At 54.1% G+C, this 19,981-nt stretch overlaps 1 protein-coding gene across 2 annotated transcripts in view; it reads right to left on the reverse strand.

Annotated features, from left to right (window-relative positions):
• Nucleotides 1–19,981, reverse strand: part of TWF2 (twinfilin actin binding protein 2) — a 24,255-nt gene continuing 4,274 nt past the window's right edge. The window contains exons 1-10 of one of the 2 annotated variants that reach the window (XM_065687371.1): nt 16,698–16,792; nt 15,680–15,808; nt 13,783–13,860; nt 9,654–9,832; nt 8,049–8,144; nt 7,348–7,452; nt 2,277–2,402; nt 2,038–2,188; nt 1,538–1,659; nt 1–1,365 (exon numbers count right to left, since the gene is read on the reverse strand). In XM_065687371.1, coding sequence (XP_065543443.1) covers nt 1,198–1,365; nt 1,538–1,659; nt 2,038–2,188; nt 2,277–2,402; nt 7,348–7,452; nt 8,049–8,144; nt 9,654–9,832; nt 13,783–13,860; nt 15,680–15,770 — 1,116 coding nt within the window. In that variant the 5' untranslated portion in view covers nt 15,771–15,808; nt 16,698–16,792 and the 3' untranslated portion in view covers nt 1–1,197. Of the gene's footprint in view, nt 1,366–1,537; nt 1,660–2,037; nt 2,189–2,276; nt 2,403–7,347; nt 7,453–8,048; nt 8,145–9,653; nt 9,833–13,782; nt 13,861–15,679; nt 15,809–16,697; nt 16,793–19,981 lie in introns of those variants that run through there. The other variant, XM_065687372.1, reaches the window with a different exon arrangement.

Here is a 19,981-nt window from a genome sequence, read left to right on the forward strand (position 1 = left end):
TGCTTTAAAAATACTTTATTCTTTAGAAAATAGAGCGGTCAGTACAGTGTGCTCTGCGCCCCGGCTTCAACCCCACCGCCCGCTCCGCCGAGCCCAAGGCAACGTCGGCACGTTCAGCGCCGCAGCAGGAAAGCAGAGGGCAGGTTCCACCGACCCCGGATCCATCTGCCCAGGGAGGCGGGCGGCTCTCCAGGCCTCGCTGGTACCCAGCAGCAAGGTGCTGCCCCTGCTCCAGCCCCTCAGCAAAGCCCAGCTCACAGCCCCAGGCTCGGCCCTTGGGGGCTGGGGCTGTCCTCAGGGGGACACGCCAGGGTTGTCACGCTTCCCTACATGAGGATTTGGGGTAACCCATGTGATTTTTAACATGGGGCTGCCTCAGGGCAGAGCCAGCAGCAAACCCAGTGACAGTGTGAGCTGGGGCACATGGATGGGGGGGAGCAGGGCTTGGGGTACCCCTGGCTCCCATCCTGAGCAGGGATGGGGCTGAGTCAGGGCTCTAACGGCTCCCACTGAGGGGAGAAGCCTTATTGGGGGGAGTCAAAAAGGGGATGCAAACATCACCCAAAGGCAGTGACCTTTCTCCTGTGTCAGGCAGAGCTCCAGCCTTGGGTGAGACCTTCCACCTCTTGCTGGCTGGGTCCCCCCAGGACGAACTCCTGCCAGCAAAGCCCACCCCACGGGGAGGGGTCCTGCCCGCACCCTGAGGGGGTGCAGGATCACTCCAGACCCAGACAGAGGGGCTGTGCACACTGAGAGCAAAACCTGGGGGCTGGGGGAGCAGGGAAAGAAGCATTTTCTCTTTTCAAACAGGAATCCCCAGCGCCAGCCCCTTCCCTTTGCATAGAGCAGCCTGCAGGCAAGCATGTCCTTCAATCACCCAGGGAACACCGAGAGCAGCAGCTGTGACCCCGGGGGGACAGGAGCAAGGCTGGGGCCCTGCTGCTCCCACCCTCCACTGGCAGCCCTGGGGCTTGATAAGGACATGGGGAAAAGAAACACCAACACCCCTGAACCCTCCCCATCGCTCTGCCCCAGGTGCAAGAAGCCATCCTGATGTTTAGAAAAGGAATGAAATAGGAAAAAAGAAAGGGACGAAAAACCTAGGCTGAGACAGAGGTAAAGATCCCCCGGTCAGCGGAGAGGAAGCTGGGCAGCGCTGCGGGGATGCTGTCCGTTCACCACCCGGTCCTGCGGGATCTAACTGTCCTCGCCGTTCTCGCCCGGCCCCTTGATCAGTCGCTTCTGTCCCCGCTTCCCCACGGGCCCCTTGGGCTTGGCGAAGGCCTGCTTGAAGGCGTGCTGCTTGGGGTGCACCTCCTCGTAGAGGAACTCCGCCGTCAGCTCGGCTCCATCGTCGATCTCAATCTGTGCCCAGGAGTGGGGGTTAGCAGCTCCCTGGGGTCTTGCCACCCACTTTTGGGGCACTCAAAGCCCACCTGAGCCTGGCAGTGAGGCTGGACCAAGCCTGCAGCACAGTCCCCTGCAGACGCCCAGCACAGGGCTCTGCTCCATCACCTCTGGGTGGGCTCATACTTACCTTCTTGGCTATCTCCAGGCAAAACTCTTGCTCCACAGTGTCCAGCAACCGGCTCTTGCAGCTGGAGTAGAGCATGCGCTCCTTGATGCTGCATTTGTACCCAGGCATGGAGTAGATAAAGACTGCAAAAGAGAGCAGGGCTCGTACCACTGTCTGAGATCGTGGCCAGGGAGCACCAGGCAGCTGCATCCCACCCTGATCATGGCTTTCCCAGCCCTGAGAGTCCCAGTTTACTCAGTGATAGAAGGTGAGCCATCCCACCCATCAACCCTCCCCAGCGCCATGACCACAGTACTCAGAGCGCCCTGCAGCACGCACGGCAGCGCCAGAAGGCTTGCCAGCACCCACCACAGGAGGATGGCAACTGGAAACCAACTCAAGGCCCCCTGCCACACTATCCCTATCTCCATCCCTGCTTGCTCCCCATGTGAGTAATGGTCCAGGGAGAGCGGGGCCCAGCACAGGTTCTAACCAGTCATTGCCAGTACTGAGGCACTCACCGACAGACTCCAGGTAGTCTCCCTCGTGCGAGTGCTTGTACAGGAAGAAATGGTAGCGAGCTGAGTCCTGGGGGATCCTCTTGGGCAGGTCAGCGATCTCCGTGGGGCTTGTGTGCACCAGGTCAATGGTCTCCCGCTCCAGATCCAGCTTCTGGTGGACAGAGGGGATGGGGGAGAGGACAGGAGTGAGTGGCGGCAGAACGAGGCAGGGGAGCGGAGAAGCTGTGTGAGAGACCTACCAGCTGGATGTAGTTGATTTTCTTCTGCTTGAGCGCCTGGATGGCTTGCTGAGCATCCGACTGCAAGGGGAAGGCCAAGCCCTGCAGGGTCTGGTGCTTGCTTTCCACACTGATCTCAGTCTTCACCTGGGGATGGAGACCACCTGAGTGTCAGGGCAGAGAGCAGCAAGGGGTGCAGAAGGGACAGAAAGGAAAACCGGCCAGTCCTGCAGCAAAAGGCTTCTCATCCAAGGAGCTGCCTGACACCCAGCTCAAGGGCATTAAATAACCAAAAGTCAGCCAAGCTCAGGCTGGTGATGTTTGTCACCGCACCACTGCTCTGGGAGATCACCCATCCCCAGCCATGCACCCCACCGCCCATCACTGCAGCAAAAACCAGCTCAAAACCAACATTTCCCAGGGAGTCCCTGGTAGGGATGCTGTGTCCAACACTGGTATGTCTGATTGTCTCTGACCACAACCTGCACATGATAGGGAAAGCCCTGAAATCACAGTGCTCAGCTGCATGGGTCCCTGACAGTGAGGAGGGCAAGCCCCTCCTCGGTGGGTTTAACTGCAGCAGGTAGTCATTGCCTCCTGTGCTGGAGCTGGGGAATTGCAGATCCACAGCTTGGAAAGATCCCAGCCACCATCCTCCCTGCAACCCCTGCCAGGCAGAGGCTGCTGCTCATACCCCAAGCAAACACCCTAGTCCAGAAGACCAAACCCCACTTCAAAGAGGGAAGAGAATGAGATTGTGGAGACATTGCACCACTCTGGGTGCCTCCATCCAGCTCCATCGGGGTCCCTGCCCAGGACTGCAGTGTGCCGTGGGTCGGCAGTGGGGAAGGGGGGCAGGACGCGGCAGGCGCGGCATTACCTCCTCGGGGCCGGGGTACTCTACCAGCGATGGGCAGCAGCAGCAGCCCCCCACCATCTGCCACAGAATACAGGGAGACGGCGTCATCCTGACAGCGGAGGAGCCCGGCCCACCTCAAGACCCCCCCAGCTAAACAGTCCAGCAGCGCTAACCCAGGTGCTCTGCAGTGAGCGCGGGTCCCTTTCCATTGGGATCAGTTTGGGGGATTTTGGATAAAGACAGTCCAGCCTCTTCTATTACACTTTTTCTTCTTTTCCCTCCCCCTGATAGAGGAAAGGAAGAAAAATCAAGGCATGCCAAGAGAAACACAGAAATCTCAGCTCACAACTCAAAACCAGCTGGGCTGCGCCAAAGCGGATTTTGACACAAGGCTGCCCTTCGTTACAGCAGCCCTTTGTGGTACCCACACCCCAGGGAGAAGACGGACCAGGTGCCCAGAGCAGAACATGCAGAAGAACACCTCCAGGAGAAGGACAAAAAGGGCATCAAGCGGGCAGAGCAGCCTACCATCTCGGTGCTGGAGTCCTGGGAACAGGAATCCTGCGAGCGTGGGGAGAGCAGACACACCGTCAACAGCACCCCGCACAGGGATGGAGGGGGTCTCGTGTGGAACGAGAAGGGGTGGGGGACACACAGGCAGGCCAGGGGGATGGAGGTGTACCCTGGCTCTGCTGGAGGCCAGGAAAGGTGGGTCCTGGCAGAGCAGGCAGTGATAGGAGCAAAAACTGACAGGGCAGACATGAGCACTGGGCAGGAGCAGGACAGAGGCCTGGGCCCAGGCCCTGGCAGCCCCGCATGCAGCATCTCCACTGACATTCCCACGTCTGTGCCCCATATCCTTCCAACCAGGGTGGCCCTAAGCCGGGGTCTGGAGGAGGTCCCACAGCTGCAACAATAGATTTTGGGCCATCTTCTGCCGAACAACATATATTAAAGGTTTGGAGGGCAGAAAATGCCCAAGCCTCTATCCAGGCCAAGCATTGTGGAGGATGAACAGGGTGTGATTGCGCAGCTCTTGGGAAACAACTGCTCAATGCTTATGCAGTGCCAGGAGGTCCAGCTGAGCCCCAGGCTCTGCTGCCCTACCATCACCCCTAGCTGCCGTGGCAGCAGCAAGGGCCTGAGGGCAAGCGCGCAGGGGTTCAGAGGATACAGACAAGTCCTCCTGGTCCTACCCTGTGGATAGGTGCAGTGCAAGGACATTACTACTGCCTACACCTCCAGATCCTCATCTTTCTCCTCTAAAATAAAAATGAGGCTGGGAGGGTTATAGCGGAACTGGACAGACCTCAAGCTGTAACACGAATCACGCAGAAGTCCGAGAATCCCAAGATGTGGAAACTTGTCCTAGCAACACCAGCTCTCCCCTATACTGCTGTAGTACCTACTCCTTCCCTTTCCAAACCCATGAAAAACTAGCTCACGGAAACACAGGGCACAGCCCAGGAAGCATGCATGGGATGGCTGAGCACGTGCCTCATCCCAGCCCTGGCCTTGCTGGCAGCAGGGGGGATATTTTATCTCCTTTTCTTTAGGTTAACTTTTGTCCCACTCTTTCCTCATTGCTGGCATGGTGCTGACCTTGGCTAACGACCATTTCTATCTCATAATGAAACCTTCAGGGGGCGGTTCTAGCAAAGCCTCTGCTCTACCCACCCACCAACACCGAAAGCTATGAATGACACCCCCTTACATGCTGCAGTGGCACGGCCACCTCTTGATTCTTCTGCCTCATCCCCTAGCTCCAAAGCCACCTTCCTCTCCTCCGCTGGCTCCCCTGCATGATTCTGAGCCTGTGATGCTTCTAGAAAGACTTCCCACTCATGGGTGTTAAGGGAGATCAATGCCAAATTCAAAGGCACTTCTTAGCCCACAGTCAGCTGACAACTTCCAGCTCAGTAAAGCTGGCGACGCATTTTCCAGCTATTTAAAATACATGCATATATACATACATACATACATATTTAAAGCAAATGGCAATTTTTTGTGAGCTCCCACCCAGTGATCAAGCAGGAGGGCAGCTCACAACATTGCTTCTGCCCATCCAGTCCTCAAACTAAAGGGGAAGCTTGGCTCATGCAGCCTAAAACCTGCTTTACCAAAGGCTGAGCACCCTCTCAGGTGATGTGCAAACCCGAGTCCTTCCTATATCAGTGCAAAAAGCAGCTCTGCCAGCGCTGAAGCTGCTGCCATGCAGCCATCGCCTCCCTGCTCCTGTTTTATTACTGCTCTTCCCCTCACACCTCTTCTCCCCACTCATCTAGTGGTTGAGGATCCCAAGGGAGCTTCTGCCAGCCTAGAAACTCAGCCACCTTCATGGTGAAGGATGCAAACCTGGTCAGCATCTCACAGGGTTGAGCATCAACAGCATTAGAGGAGAGCAGGTCTGCACCACCACCAGCAGCTCCAGGTGAGGGGCACAGCAAAGCACTTGTGAGCTGGTGGCTTTTAAAGACAGAATGTCCCTTATGTCACTTTCCAAACCCTAACAGACTGGTTGAACCCAGGGTCCTGAAGGGTCCTGAACTGCCAGCGGGAGCATGGGCGGATATGTGGAAGTGCTGTGGTCAGGGCTTGCATGGGGGCTGCTTCCCAAGCTGCTGCCAGCTCTCACTCCTGGCTCCCACACCCTGGGTCTGCTCCTCCAAATGAAACTGCAACGTGCGCATGCGTGCAAGGACCTCACAGCCTATGCACAATGTGGAAGCGCTCTGTAAGCCTGAAGGCAATGTGCAGGCTGGGGGCACTGCTGCAGTGAGCAGGGTGCTACAGGCTGAGAGCTCCTCCCATACAGCTGCCTTGCATGGCTCCAGAAACTCACTTGAAGCTGCATTCACCCAAAGCCATGAGTTTCCCCTGGGGAGGTGAGCATGGCACTGATCTCCCATCACCTCCTGCTCTGTGCCCAGGTGCTGCCCCTGCACCAACACAAAGACCCTTTAGTACACCCACCGCTCAGCTGCTTCACACTTTTAGATCCACAGGCAAAAAAACATCAGTTTTTCTCTCTGGTGTTGACTGATCTCTGTGGCCCAATGAAACCAAACGGCAGCTGCACCTTCACCTGGCAGCTGCATCTCATCTCACAAAGGCAAGAGTGGGAAGCAGAGCATGGCGGATCAACCAAGAAACAAGCACCATGACCACTTACCTGGCCCGTGTGACCCTGCAAGACACAGCCAAAAAAACCTTCCGAAACTACTTAACCCTGCAGCAGTGCCCAGTCGAGGCAATGGCACAGACGCCCAAAGATGCCAAACAAGCCGCAGAGCCACCATCAGCATCTGTCTCTTCTCCAAGCCCAGGAACCAGATAGGATCCTCCAACACAAATCAATCCCCTCCTGGCTGGGAGCTGGGAAATCTATGCTAAGACCCACTCAGTGAACACCACTCCTTGGTAGTATCTCCCAAACACCCCTCAACTGACCACTCACGAGCCCCATAGCCCCAGCACAGGTGGAAGAGTGATGGATGCTCCTCTAGAGAGGAAGCCTTTCCACTGCATCTAAGTGAAATCCTCCCACCCCAACAAATACTGCTTCCGGGTGGTTTTCCTAACCAGCGAGCAGGATCCCTTTCCCTGCCTCATCTTTCACAGCACCGCAGGCACTGGCACAAGTGCCACAAGATGCCACTGGGGAGACAACGCTGCTACAGCCTTGTCTACCGCCAACCCTACTCCATGCCACTTCCACATCCTTTTCCAGTGCATAAGCCCCCAAATTTAGCCAAGATCTGTATTTATTGTGACAGCATCCATCATTTTTATAGCCATAGAGGAAGAGTACAGGAAAGGATGCCGTGCAGCCCAAAGATAAGTCTGAATTCTTCCTGCCTCCCCCATGACTTCAAACTCAGCTCTGGCTTTTGCCCCAGTACCTAGAGGTTAGAGACTGCTGCCTGCTTTCAGCCTCAAACCACCTTCTGAGTGCCAATTACAGTGAGCAAGACAGAGCCCTGAGCTCATGTCCTAGCAAGTGTAAAAAAGAAAACCAAACCAGTCTGTAAATTCCTCTTTACGCCACCAATTTGACTATGAGGATGCTCGGTCCACTCAGCAAGGGCAGGAATGGGTTAAACTGCAGAGGTACAAGAGAGTGCAGTACAAATGAGCCACCCCGGGATGTTCAGATGCGTGCTCCCTGCATCCCACATCCCTGTGTGCTCTGAGGGTCTCAGGCTCCTTCTCCCTGGGCCAGCAGACACCCACCTCATTGATGCGGATCTGCTGGAGCTCCTGCTCGGCTGCGGTCAGCGGGGCTGGGGCAGAGCAGGACGACACGTGCTTTTGGTAACCGCTTAGGGACACATCCTCCTGCAGGCAGAGGGACAGGGATGGGGGAAGTGTCAGGGGTGGTTATTGCTGCAGGGCTGGATGCATGCGCAGCCTTGACGCTGCATCTGAGCAACCCAGTGGATCTTGGGCTCTCTCCTTATCAGGAGGATCAACCCGAGGATGCCTCCATGCAAATCCCATTGTTTAAATATAATTTAAACAGTGCCCATGACCACCCATGCCCATTCAGACCACCCTGCCCCTTCTCAGACACCCATGGCTGTGTCAGAAGAGAAGGAGAAAGCTCCTGCCAAGGCAGCTGAATAAAGCTCTCGCTGCTGAAGTAACATCACCACCCCCTGGCGCTTCTTTTCGCACTCAGCATAAAGCTAGGATCTCCTAGAAGCCTTCCTCCCACCTCTTCCATGGTCTCCATCATGGACCACAGCCGTGCAGGCAGGAGAAAGCAGTAACAGCTGCCCAGGAGACTAAAACAGTGTGGGGGACAAACCTTGGTGCTGTTCCCCTGCCAAATAACAGCATCCACATCCCACTCGGCTTTGGCACCAAGGCTGGAGTAGGCTGCCAAAGCTCAGCGCTGAACCCAAACGGCTGCCCAGGAACCACCACCATACCTTCACCGTTCCAAACATCTCATCCTTTATGTGCCCCCCGCCAAACTCCTTCTTCACTGTCGCTCTCGTGGCAGCGTACAGCATCTTCAGCCGGACCTGCGCAGGGAGGGAGGTGGCAAGTGTGGTCAGAGGAGCATGAAGGGACCACAGAGCAACACCTCCCCACAAGACAGAGCTGTCCCACCACTGGCTCTGTAAACCTCAGCCCCTCCTGGAACAACCACCTGGTTTCTAGCTCAGGCTGACTTCTACCTGCAGCACCTCCAGGCCAGGAGCAGCCAGGAAAACCCATCGGCGCTGTTTCCAGCACTGCTGGTGCACAGCGCAGCCCCACCAAGCACCGCCCAGAATCCACCAGTTTATTCTGTGCTTTGCTTCCCATCCCTGAGCTCCAGCACATCATTTCTTGCCTGCACCCAGGCAAATACCACCAGAGTCACCTAAAAGTGACTTTTGCCTTTTGGCACTTCTTTTACATTGTTCTGTACAACGCAGGGAAGAATCCTGGCTCCCTGGTGCACTGTTCTTTTGCAAATGAGACCCTCCACAGTTTGTTGAGAAATACATATTAAAATAGATATTATTATATACACATGTATATGTACATGTACACACAGGTGTGTACACACATAAAACGATAAAATTATAATTGTATATGTGTACATATAGCAATAGATATGTGAGAAATATCTCAACAAATTTCACAGTCTTTTCTATATATGTGTGTTATAATACAGAAAATAATACATAACAACATATAGTTGTTATGTCTATAACAAATATATATGTATGTGTATGACAAATGTATATATTAACTTGACAATAAATCTATATAGATCATATAAAATACATACAATATACAGGTATGTGTGTATGTGTATATATAAATGCATATACGTACATATATGACAAGCACACATTAATACAGCAATAAATATTGATCCCACTGAAAGCCCATTATGGAGATGTGCTCAAGAGGACTGTGTTTTCTAAGCCATAGTGCTGGCATCCTCTAAACCAGCCCCCATCCAACCAGCCCTTTGGTGACTGCTCTCTAACACCATCTCCAGCCCCACAAGGCACCCAGCAGGGGTCAACGTCGGCCCAGACATGCACAGCTCCAAGGGAACCAGCCTGCCTGGCCCTTTTTAAGGCTGATTTTGGAGCCGAGCCCAGAGCAGAGCCAGCAGCCACTGTGTGTCAGCCCTCACATGGAGCAGGGCCAGGCTGGACACACGGTCAGGGGAGTCACTGCCAGCACCAGCTCTTCCCTCTGTTGCTTTTGGCCAGAGCCACGGTGGGACATCTCCATCCCAGCCTTGTGGTCCATTCTGCTTCCCCCTCCACATCCCAGTCCCTCCACCTCCTCACACAGCTCTGCAAAGCGAACAGAGACACAGTCCCAGTGTATCTTACTGTGTCTTAAAGACTTCACCCATCCCAAAGCAGTTTCCACTTCTTAACCTGGCACAGTGATGGAGAGTGTGTACAATCCTCCTAAGCCTCAGTGCAAAGTCAGCTTGGCCAGCATCTCCTCCACCCTCCACCCCTCAGAGCACACCTGTGTCCCCATGCTGCGGTGTCACAGTGTGGTGCAGTGCTCACCGGGGAGCTGTCGGGGGACCAGGAGATGAAAAGCCACTCATAGCCCTGGGCATTCTGGCTGTCCAGGCGGTACAGCATGTAGCATGGCTGCTGCTCGTCCAGCAAGGGCAGCACGAAGGCATCGTAGTCAGCATCCCAGCGCCGGGACAGCTCTTTGTGGGCCCCCAACACAAGCTGTTCTGGAAAGAGATGGGAAAGGTGGTGTTAGATGGAAGCAAGGCTCACCTTGCAGGACCATGTGGTGCCTCGTCTAAGGGCTCACTGCAGCTCCAGCACAGACAATGATGCTGTCCTGCAGAAAACCAAATGATGATCTCAAGACATGTGCAGGAGTGTACATCCCCAGGGATGACCCCCAGGAGATGCCACTGGGGCTGTGGCATCTGTAGAGGGGCTGGTTTTCTGCCAGTATCCCACTGCCTCCTGCCAACCACCTCCTCCCTTCCCATGCTCCTCATCTTTGAGGTCTCCTCTCTGGAGACCATCCATAGCCTTCTTCTGCCCTGTTCCCTCCATCCATGTAGTTCCCAACCATCCCTCCTTGCTCATGGGAGAAGACAAGATCTCCTCCATCTCACCTGGACAAGCTCCTGGGGCACTACAATACCTCATCAGGGACATGAAGAAACACCTAGATTTCGGGTGTTAAGAAAAATAAAGGTCCCATAGCAAATGCCAGGACAATGAGCCAGAGCTGCTCTCACTGAATTCCCTATAACAGAGGGGTGAAAATCAGAGCTGACACCCAAAGCCCTTGTTTGTGAGGACCAGGGATGTCCCAGAGACCCCAGTCTGCGGAGGGACCATGCTGCCAGGAGAGCCCCAGCTTCTGCAAGTGACCTACATACTTCACACACGTGGTAGCAGCTCAGGTATCTGGAGGGGCATTTTTCCAGCTGCTACGCAAGCGCTGCTGGGGCTCGGAGCCCCATGAGCCAGGCAATGCTCAGCTGGGATTTAAACCCTGGTGCAGGCATCCTATGAACACGAAAACCCCCCTTGCAAGGGTCAAACCAAGCTTTGGGATGGCTGGATGGAAAACGATGGCGCTGGAGATGATCAGCGCAGGCTGCTGGAAAGCAGCCTGTATTTTTATTCCATTTTTAGATGCAGAAATGTCTTTGGGGGGAGATGTTTGGACTCAGAACAAGATGGAGAAAAGTCTGGAGGTGCCAAAGCCAAACGAACTGGGGCCTTGGACAGTGGGCACTTGAGGGGATGCTCGGCCTGGCATGCACCTCTGCCCCGCTGCTCATTGGGAGCCAGCGAATCCCTAGCCAGGGACTCCCCCTCCTAACCCATCCAGCTCAGCAGCTCCGAATCCCATGGCAGGAAAGCTTTTAAGGAAAATAGTTGAAGAATAAGGAGTTCGGGATGAATTGCTCTTTCCATCCAAGCAGGGCATTCCGCTGCCAACAGCAGCGCAGCCCTTCCCTGCCCAATGCTGCAGAAGCTGCCATCACACACTGAACCCATAATTATTTGCACACAAAAGCACATACTACCAGTAGAGTAAGGACAAGGACAGCAGAGAAAAAGATGCTGAAAACACTTTATCTTCAGCAAAATTACCTGTTTTGAGAAAGAGAAGTATAAAACCCTCAATGTATCCCTAAACAGATCTTGTAAACAGATCTGTGCATTGCAAAGACCTAGGATCCTAAAAAGACCACAAGGAATTTCATCTGGCCAAATTCATGGGCAGTTCACGGGTGTCTCCATCTGCCAAACATCCCAACACCTCACCCAAAAGGCAACCATGCCAAGTCACTCCGGGCTATTCCCAGGCTGCTTCCCCCTGGGCTGGAGGAGCCACTTATTCCCCTGCCTGCCACTGGGCTCTCTGCAGTTCTGCTCATCCCGTTTAGGGCCAAATTTTCCTCCTTGGGAAGCATTGGGAAAGGGAAACACAGAGCAGCCACCCTTGGGCAAAGCATCACGGTCAGCATGGGCTGTTTCAGGCTCCACTTTTGCAGGGCACTGCTGCTGGACAAAGCGCAGCTGAGAGCATGTTTCTGGCCCTCAAGGTACCCGCAGCACTCACTGCAGGCAGGCTGCCTGGCTCTGAAACGCCCCTACCCCTAAAACCATGCTGGACCACAAGCTGCTTTCGCACCAGAAAACCATTGCTGACCCTTGGTGCACATCCTGATCCCTACTACTCCTTCTCCTTCCAACCTCAGCTTCTCCCAGCAGGTCCCTAAAGGCAACATCAAAGAGTTCCCAAAGGGTTGCTCAGCCATAGCTGCTGTCCTGGGGCACCAGACACAGAGCATCTGCCACAAGGCTCCTTGCACCATCTTCCTCTCCCTTCCATTCACCGATGAATGCTCCACAATGCCCTAAGACAAATAGGGCAGAAGGTCCCCTGAAAGCCATCGAGCAGAGCTAGAGGTTCCTCTTCCACATCCCCTGCAGATGCAGGGCAGCTGGCACATCCTCCCCACACACCCTGGGACACATCCCATCCAGGGTCTGCTTGCTCAAGTCTGTCCATATGGCTCTGACATCTGCCTGGCTGCTTACTACTGCTCAAAGGTCCTTCTCTGGTGGGTAGCAGCAGACTGATGGCCCCCGTGCTACAGAATGGTGGTGGCCAGAGGCCAAGCACCTCGTTCCAAGTGATGTGGACAGGCAGACGGGAGGTCTGTGCGCCAGGCTGGTGGGACCACCACCACATTGTCTCCAGCAGGCCAAGCCCTTCAGCACAGAGGTGCTCCCACCTCTCCTCCTTCCACCTGCTGCCCACAGGAGCCTCGGGCTCCGATGCATTTCAGAAGCTTCTACAAACACTCAAGCTCCTCCAGCACCACCCATGGCTGGTCCAGGCCAGAGGAAAGGAGCTGGCAGGGTGGGAGAACCACACCGTGAAGCACAAAGCACTGTCAAGTGAGACTGGTCCATGCAGCATGATGATGCCACATTGGACAGATAAATAGATCCCATTCAGCCTGAGTGGAGATGGTGGGACGTGGTTTCAACTTAAAGTAAAAAGTCTCCCTTGCTGGCATCACTGGCCACAACACAGTCAGTGGCACAAGCTCTAGGACCCTAAGTCCAGGCTTAGGGGCATCGGTGACCTACCTTAACGCAAACCCAATTCCTATTTAAAAGCAAAAGGAGCCAAGAAAGCAAAAATGTCATCAAAGATGCTCAGAGAAACAACATAGACATCACATGGAGACCTCGCCAGGGGAAAACCCAACACCACTGAACTCTGCACTGGCCCTGCTGATGTGCCCTATACATTTCAAGCCATGCTACTCTTTGAAATGGGCCTCTGCAGCCCCTCCAAAGGCCAGCACGGGCTCCTAATGACTATGTCCACCTCAATGTCCTGGTGGCTGACCTGAGGGAGGTGATGACAGCAGCCTGGCAGGACATTAACGTCCCTGCTGCCTTGAGAAACAAGTCATTCATATGCAATTGTACGAGGCTGAGGTGATGGAAAACCTACACCACGGAGGCTCCCCGCTGGGATGTTCAATCAGTGCTTTGCTGCACTTGTTTGTTTGATAGATGTAGAGGCCACCCAAAGGCACGGGACAAACATGGGCAGATTGGTGCCAGCAGACTGGGCTAGGGGCAGCCCCATGCATGAGAGCAGAGGCTGGGACAGGACGGGCTTCAGAGTGTAGCATCCCTTGTGGGATGCAATCTGGGTCTCATGCTGAGCCCCACACCAAGAAGCATCCCCTCACCCGTCCCTGCCCTGAGCATCTCCTTGCCTGACAAGCGACACCATGTCCAAGGAGGAAGATGCCGCCTATCACCCCTGACCAAGGTCCCATGCCACCCACCATTCTTGCATGGCTCCTGTAATACAGTTTGGCACAGCAGCAGCAAAAGTCCCCCAGAGCCCAGCACTGATCCCAGATGCCAGCAAAGCTGCTGCTCCCCAGCCTGGAGCTGCCCCAGGACTCCAAGAGCTGCTCCTCACCAGCACACCCAGATTTTGGGCTTGTATTTCAGGTCTGGGCTGCCACGTGCCAGGGCGCCCCAGCAGCATTTTCCTTGGGCTTTCCAAAAAACCAAGCTGGCAGCACAGCAGCAAAGAGGAAAGGAAGAGAGACAGAGGTGAAACAGAACTGACATGGTGTAAATCAGAGCACTTGAAAACCACACTTACCGTCCTCAATGATGACCTTGATGAGCCGAACTGAACCGTTTCGGGCTTTGGCAAAAAAGTCCCTTAATTCCGTGGTGGCTGAAAGAACCAGAAACATGGTGATGAGATGTGGCAGTGGAAGCAGGCACTGGCTGCTTGGCAATGGCCGGGAGGGGAGCACCTTGGAGGAGAGAGACTTAAAAATGGCTAAAAAAATCTGTCTTGCCAAAAAAAAAAAGGTAATAAAAATAATAACACAAAACCCAAACAGCTGGGAGCAAAGTGCTGCGTCTCCCCGAGGCGTCAGAGTTAAACAGCAGCTGGGAGCGCATGTGATCCAGAGAACTTGATACTTGGCCTGCGTGAACATAATCACCCAAATTTAGATGATGGCTTGGCCAGCGCAGGCAGGGAGAGCTCAAGTGACAAGTTTGTTCTCTTCACGAAGCGGTAGGGTTTGGATATGGAGGGTGGCTGGAAGATGTCCCGACAGGTTGTGACATCCTGTCAGGGATGCTGCTCCTGAGGTGGCTGGGATGAGCATGACTCCAGACTGGAGGCACTGGTTTGAAACTGAGCCTCTACAGAAGGGAAAGGCAATGGTCCCAGGGTTTTGCTCCAGAGCTGGAAGCACTTTGGCTGCAGAAGGTTTCTGGGGAGCCACCTTCCTTCTCATCCCCCCTCCCTGTGCACCAGGCACCAGCAACCAGTCTTTGGCATCCTACCAGGGATAACAGCAGGCAGTGGATGTTGAAGGGACAGCCCACAGCCAGTGCTGGAGCCTTAATCTGCCCATCCTGAATGCATCACTGGTGCACAGCTCCCGTCCCACCTGGACATGCTACATGGGAAGGAAATGTTCGAGAGATGCAACCTGGACAGGCACAGCCCCCCCAGCAAGGGGCATCTCCCAGCCTGGCTCCCCCCGAAAGCCCCTTTTCATGCCTGAGTTCTTTGCTGATGTGGCTGCACAGTCAAGGGGTCCTGTGAGTTCAAAGCCACAAGCAGCTATCTGCTTGTTAGAAACACTAAAGAAACCAGCGCTGCAAAGATTAGAGACCTGGCCAGAGGCCCCTTAGTCCACACCAGGATCTGCACTTGGAGTTGCCACCAGCAGCTCCCTGCTCACAGCACTTTGCTGTGCTGCTTGTCCTTTACTGACCACTGAGCTAGAGCTGCCCACAGCAGGAAGGAGCCCTGCATTGGTCCCTTGGAGCCTGGGAGCACCCACAGTCAAGGCACTTTGCAAAGAAAGCTGTCCCTACATCAGCTGAAAGGTGCTGGACAAGCCATCTCCTGCCACCAAGGGCTGTACCCATTCTGCTTCAGCCCCACCAGCAGTGGGTACCACTCTTTGGCGAAGCCCCCCAGCATCACCTTCGGGGGCGCCTCGATGTTACCCATCACCTGCCCAAGGGACACAGGGGCTGCTTTCCTCCCCTGTAGATGGCCCCCTAGTCCCCAGGGAGAAGGAGTAGGCACAGATTTGTCCCCATGCACAAACACTGATGATGATGATGCAGGCAGAGATGGACAGAGGGATGCCCTGGGGAGCCCCCCAGGGAACTTCTGCCTGTCCCCCCAGTGACACATCTAAGACACATCTGCTCCACCACCAGCTCAAAGCCTGCCCTGTGCAGAGAGATGTCCAATGGCTTCCCCTCCCGTAGAGAGAAGAGGCACAAATGAGAAAGAGCTGCAGCTGATATTCTGCAAACAGCAGTGCTCCCATACAAACCTAGAGATGCCACCCCAGGGGGAACGGGCACAAAGACACCCCAGTGAAGGCACATCAGTCACTAATGGCATTTTAGGGGACACACAGAGGTTATTGCTGGCGTAACCCCACCATGAGCAAACCATCCTTCTCCCTCCATCAGCACTGAGGCACATGGCTATCCCTGTTCCCAGAGCAGACCTGCATCCTCTCCCAGTGACGGCTGGGAGCTCACCCTGCTCCTGCTGTTGCCACCCAAAGATGCTCCGATATTTTTAGCCCCTTTCTCCATTGAGAGTGGCTGTTTCCTTCTGGCAGCATCTGTGGTTACTGCAAACAACACAAGGCGGAAGAGGAGGGAAAAAGAGACATTTATATACCCAGAAAACCTCATGCAGGAGACAAAAGCTCCTAATAAGCATTAAGCTTCGCTGATTGCTATTACACTACCAAAATAGGAGAGAATAACATCAGTCTTGGATGTTTCTACAGCACAAGCTTCAGAGGAGAAAGATGAACGTCCTGCAGTGCTAGCTGGCCTGAGCCCATCCGTCCCAGAACACAGGGGGGTCAGGAAAATCAGGAGTCTGTGCAAATACAACCCCCCAGCCCACTTGGAAATACTAGGAATGCCAAGAAGTACTGGGTTGACAGCCAGGATGAGTGACAGTTGAGTGACTGACAAGTGACAGCCAAGCACTGGGACCTGTGTAGGTACAAAGGGGCTTAAGGGGATGGGGAAAAGCACAGATGCTGCCGGAGAAGCTGAGTGCAGGATGGGAAATACTGCAAGGATACTGCCAAGAAGGGAGATGCTTTCCAGAGGAGGCAGCAGTAAAGGTTTCAACAAAACCTCCGAGCAGGCTTCCAAGCTTTAATTCTGCTGAAATAAAGAAATAATAATAATAAAAGAAAGCGTTCTGCTGAAATTAAAAACCAAAATTAAAAAAAAAAAAGGGCAAATTTCATTTAAATAAAAATATCACTGGGGTGTTTTTGACGTCCCCTTCTATCTCCTGTGATACTGAGCCAAAAGCCAGTGAGCCAGCAAGGAGAGAGGAATAAGCCAGCGAGGGTTTTCAGCACGAGCTCAGCAACTGCTTCATTGGGCATGATTACGACTTAACTGGCACAGCAGACGTGATGAGCTGGCTCGCATGCCATATTAATACAGAATTAGATGGCCAGCTCTGGAAGACACGCAGGGAGAAGACCTTACCCTGAGATGGAGGCAGAGATACCAGCAGTATCTTGCTGCCAAGAAGTCTCCAGGACCCAACTCCAGGGCTGAAAAAGCCATGTGTGGGGAAACCATACAAATCAGGGAGGGAGGAGTGACGGGGCAGAGGACCGGACGGGAACCCACACGTCCACCTCACCCTCAGGACATGGGTTCCTGGAAAATCCTGGAACAAGGCGGCCAGAAACAAACCCAACTTGGGCTATAGCCAGTAGGGATCTACTGTGGCCAAGTTGCATGAGATCTACCCAACTTCCTCCAGCAGACCCACAGAGCTGTGGGCTTCAGGAGCCCCAGCTCAGCTTTTAAACATGTCTCCATGTGTCAGAGGCCAGTTTGGGAAACACACTCGTGGTGAAGCTCTATGGCAGGGGCACAGAACTGCATGGATCACGGATAGAAGGCTGAGGTTCTGAATGACTTCTTTGCCTCGGTCTTCACTGGCAAAGGCTCTGACCACACCACCCAGGTCTCGGAAGGCAGATGCAGGGACTGTGAGAATGAAGACCTTGGGCCCACTGTGGGAGAGGATCTGGTTCGAGATCGTCTTAAAAACCTGAACGCGCACAAGTCCATGGGACCTGATGGAATCCATCCACGGGTCCTGAAGGAGCTGGCGAATGAAGTTGCTAAGCCACTGGCCATCCTATTTGAAAAATCATGGCAGTCAGGTGAAGTTCCCAACGACTGGAAAAAGGGAAATAGAACCCCCATTTTCAAGAAGGGGAAAATGGAAGACCCAGGGAATTACAGAGCAGTCAGTCTCACCTCTGTGCCTGACAAAATCTTGGAGCACATTCTCCTGGAAGGCATGCTAAGGCACATGAAAAACAACAAGGTGCTTGGTGACAGCCAGCATGGCTTCACTAAGGGGAAATCCTGCCTGACCAATTTGGTGGCCTTCTATGATGGGGCTACAGAACTGATGGACAAGGGTAGAGCAGTTGATGTCATCTGCCTGGACTTGTGCAAAGTGTTCGACACCTTCCCACACAACATCCTTGTCTCTAAATTGGGGAGACATCACTTCGATGGATGGACCACTCGGTGGATAAAGAACTGGCTGGATGGCCGCACACAAAGAGTTGTGGTCAATGGCTCAATGTCTGGCTGGAGACCAGTAACGAGTGGTGTCCCTCAGGGACCGGTGTTGGGACCGGTCTTGTTTAACATCTTTGTTGCTGCCATGGACAGTGGGATTGAGTGTGCCCTCAGCAAGTTTGCCGATGACACCAAGCTGTGTGGTTCAGTTGATACACTGGAGGGAAGGGATGCCATCCAGAGGCATCCCTTGTGAGGTGGGCTGATGCCAACCTCATAAAGTTTAACCATGCCAAGTGCAAGGTCCTACACCTGGGTCGGAGCAATCCCAGGCACAGCTACAGATTGGGCAGAGAAGAGATTCAGAGCGGCCCTGCAGAGAAGGACTTGGGGGTGCTGGTTGATGAGAAAATGAACATGAGCCGGCAGTGTGCGCTCGCAGCCCAGAAAGCCAACCGTATCCTGGGCTGCATCAAAAGGAGCATGACCAGCAGGTCGAAGGAGGTGATCCTGCCCCTCTACTCTGCTCTCGTGAGACCTCACCTGGAGCATTGTGTGCAGTTCTGGTGTCCTCAACATAAAAAGGACATGGAACTGTTGGAACAAGTCCAGAGGAGGCCACGAGGACGATCAGGGGACTGGAGCACCTCCCGTATGAAGACAGGCTGAGGAAGTTGGGGCTGTTCAGCCTGGAGAAGAGAAGGCTGCATGGAGACCTCATAGCAGCCTTCCAGTACCTGAAGGGGGCCTATAGGGATGCTGGGGAGGGACTCTTCATCAGGGACTGTAGTGACAGGACAAGGGGTAACGGGTTAGAACTTAAACAGGGGAAGTTTAGATTGGATATAAGGAGGAAATTCTTTCCTGTTAGGGTGGTGAGACACTGGAATGGGTTGCCCAGGGAGGTTGTGAGTGCTCCATCCCTGGCAGTGTTCAAGGCCAGGTTGGATGAAGCCTTGTGTGGGATGGTTTAGTGTGAGGTGTCCCTGCCCATGGCAGGGGGGTTGGAACTGGATGATCTTGAGGTCCTTTCCAGCCCTAACTATTCTATGATTCTGTGATCTCTCAGTGTAGGAGGTGCCAGAGGTTGGTCCAAGCAAAGTCTCCTGGGGAGACCCAGGTGGTGGCTCCAGGTTTAGTCCACATTTCACTGAACACTTCTGGCACTGCAATAGTGCTTCCTGCAGCTGTGAGGTGGGAAGCTAGAGGAGATGGAAACGCGCCCTGGAGAATTCACCGTTCTCTTGGCAGGCTGGAGAAATGGGCTGGGAAAAAAAGAGATAGGATGAAACTCAATAGGAAGCCAAGCACTGTCACTAGGAGAAGGACCAGCTGCAATGATGCAGAGGAGGGTCCAGCAGCTACAGAGAAGAGAGGTGGGTCGCAAGCCAAGTTCAGGTTAATTGCTTCACGTTATTGCAGGCAAAGTCATTTGTGAAGGCACAAACAAGAGCACAACCATGTTATTTGGTGCTGACAAGGCTGTGGGCACAGCACAAACAGCATGTCAAAGCTCAGCGTCTGCAAGGAGCAAGGCACAGGCTGGATAGCACATATGCCACAAGGTGCAGTGTGCAGGAGCAACTGAAGGAACCAGGGCTGGTCAGCCCAGAGGAGAGCATAAACAACTTGTGGTTTTGCAGCCAGAAACATCAGGTCTGAAATTGGCACTTGGGGAATCTCCTGATGGGAGTGACCAAACCCCAGGAAGGACAACATGCCTCCATCCCTGCCGTGGCAAACCTCCAGGGATGCTGCTGCTTGGAGGCAGGGTGAGCTCAGTGGCATCTTGAGGAACCTTCTGGCCTTTCTACAAGCTCAGGTACCCCAGCCATGAACCCTCCTGGCAGACATGGTGGGCATCTGTGCCTCCTCAACCACCCTCCCATGACAGCCCCAAAATCACCTCCAGCAGAGTCATGCAGCACCTCCCTCTCCAACCTTTTGTAGGCTGCAGATGAGTTGTCCCCTGTTCATGAGCCACCTCCGTTTAACAGCCCACTAACAGCGTGTCCCAGGTCCCTGTGTACCACAAAACCTCCCAGCCCAGCAGCTCCTGCCACCCATTTGGGATGGAGGGTTGAGCAGAGGCACCAGGGCATCAGGGAGATCGTGGTTTGCCCAGTGGTGGCCTTTAGGTGGCTCTGACCACACAGGCAAGCTGCCAAACAAGAGGAGCGCACGGTGAGAAGGCACACACTTGCCTTAAAATGCTGCGAGAC

Source organism: Lathamus discolor, chromosome 7, assembly GCF_037157495.1.
Source record: "Lathamus discolor isolate bLatDis1 chromosome 7, bLatDis1.hap1, whole genome shotgun sequence".
Taxonomy (NCBI): domain Eukaryota; kingdom Metazoa; phylum Chordata; class Aves; order Psittaciformes; family Psittacidae; genus Lathamus; species Lathamus discolor.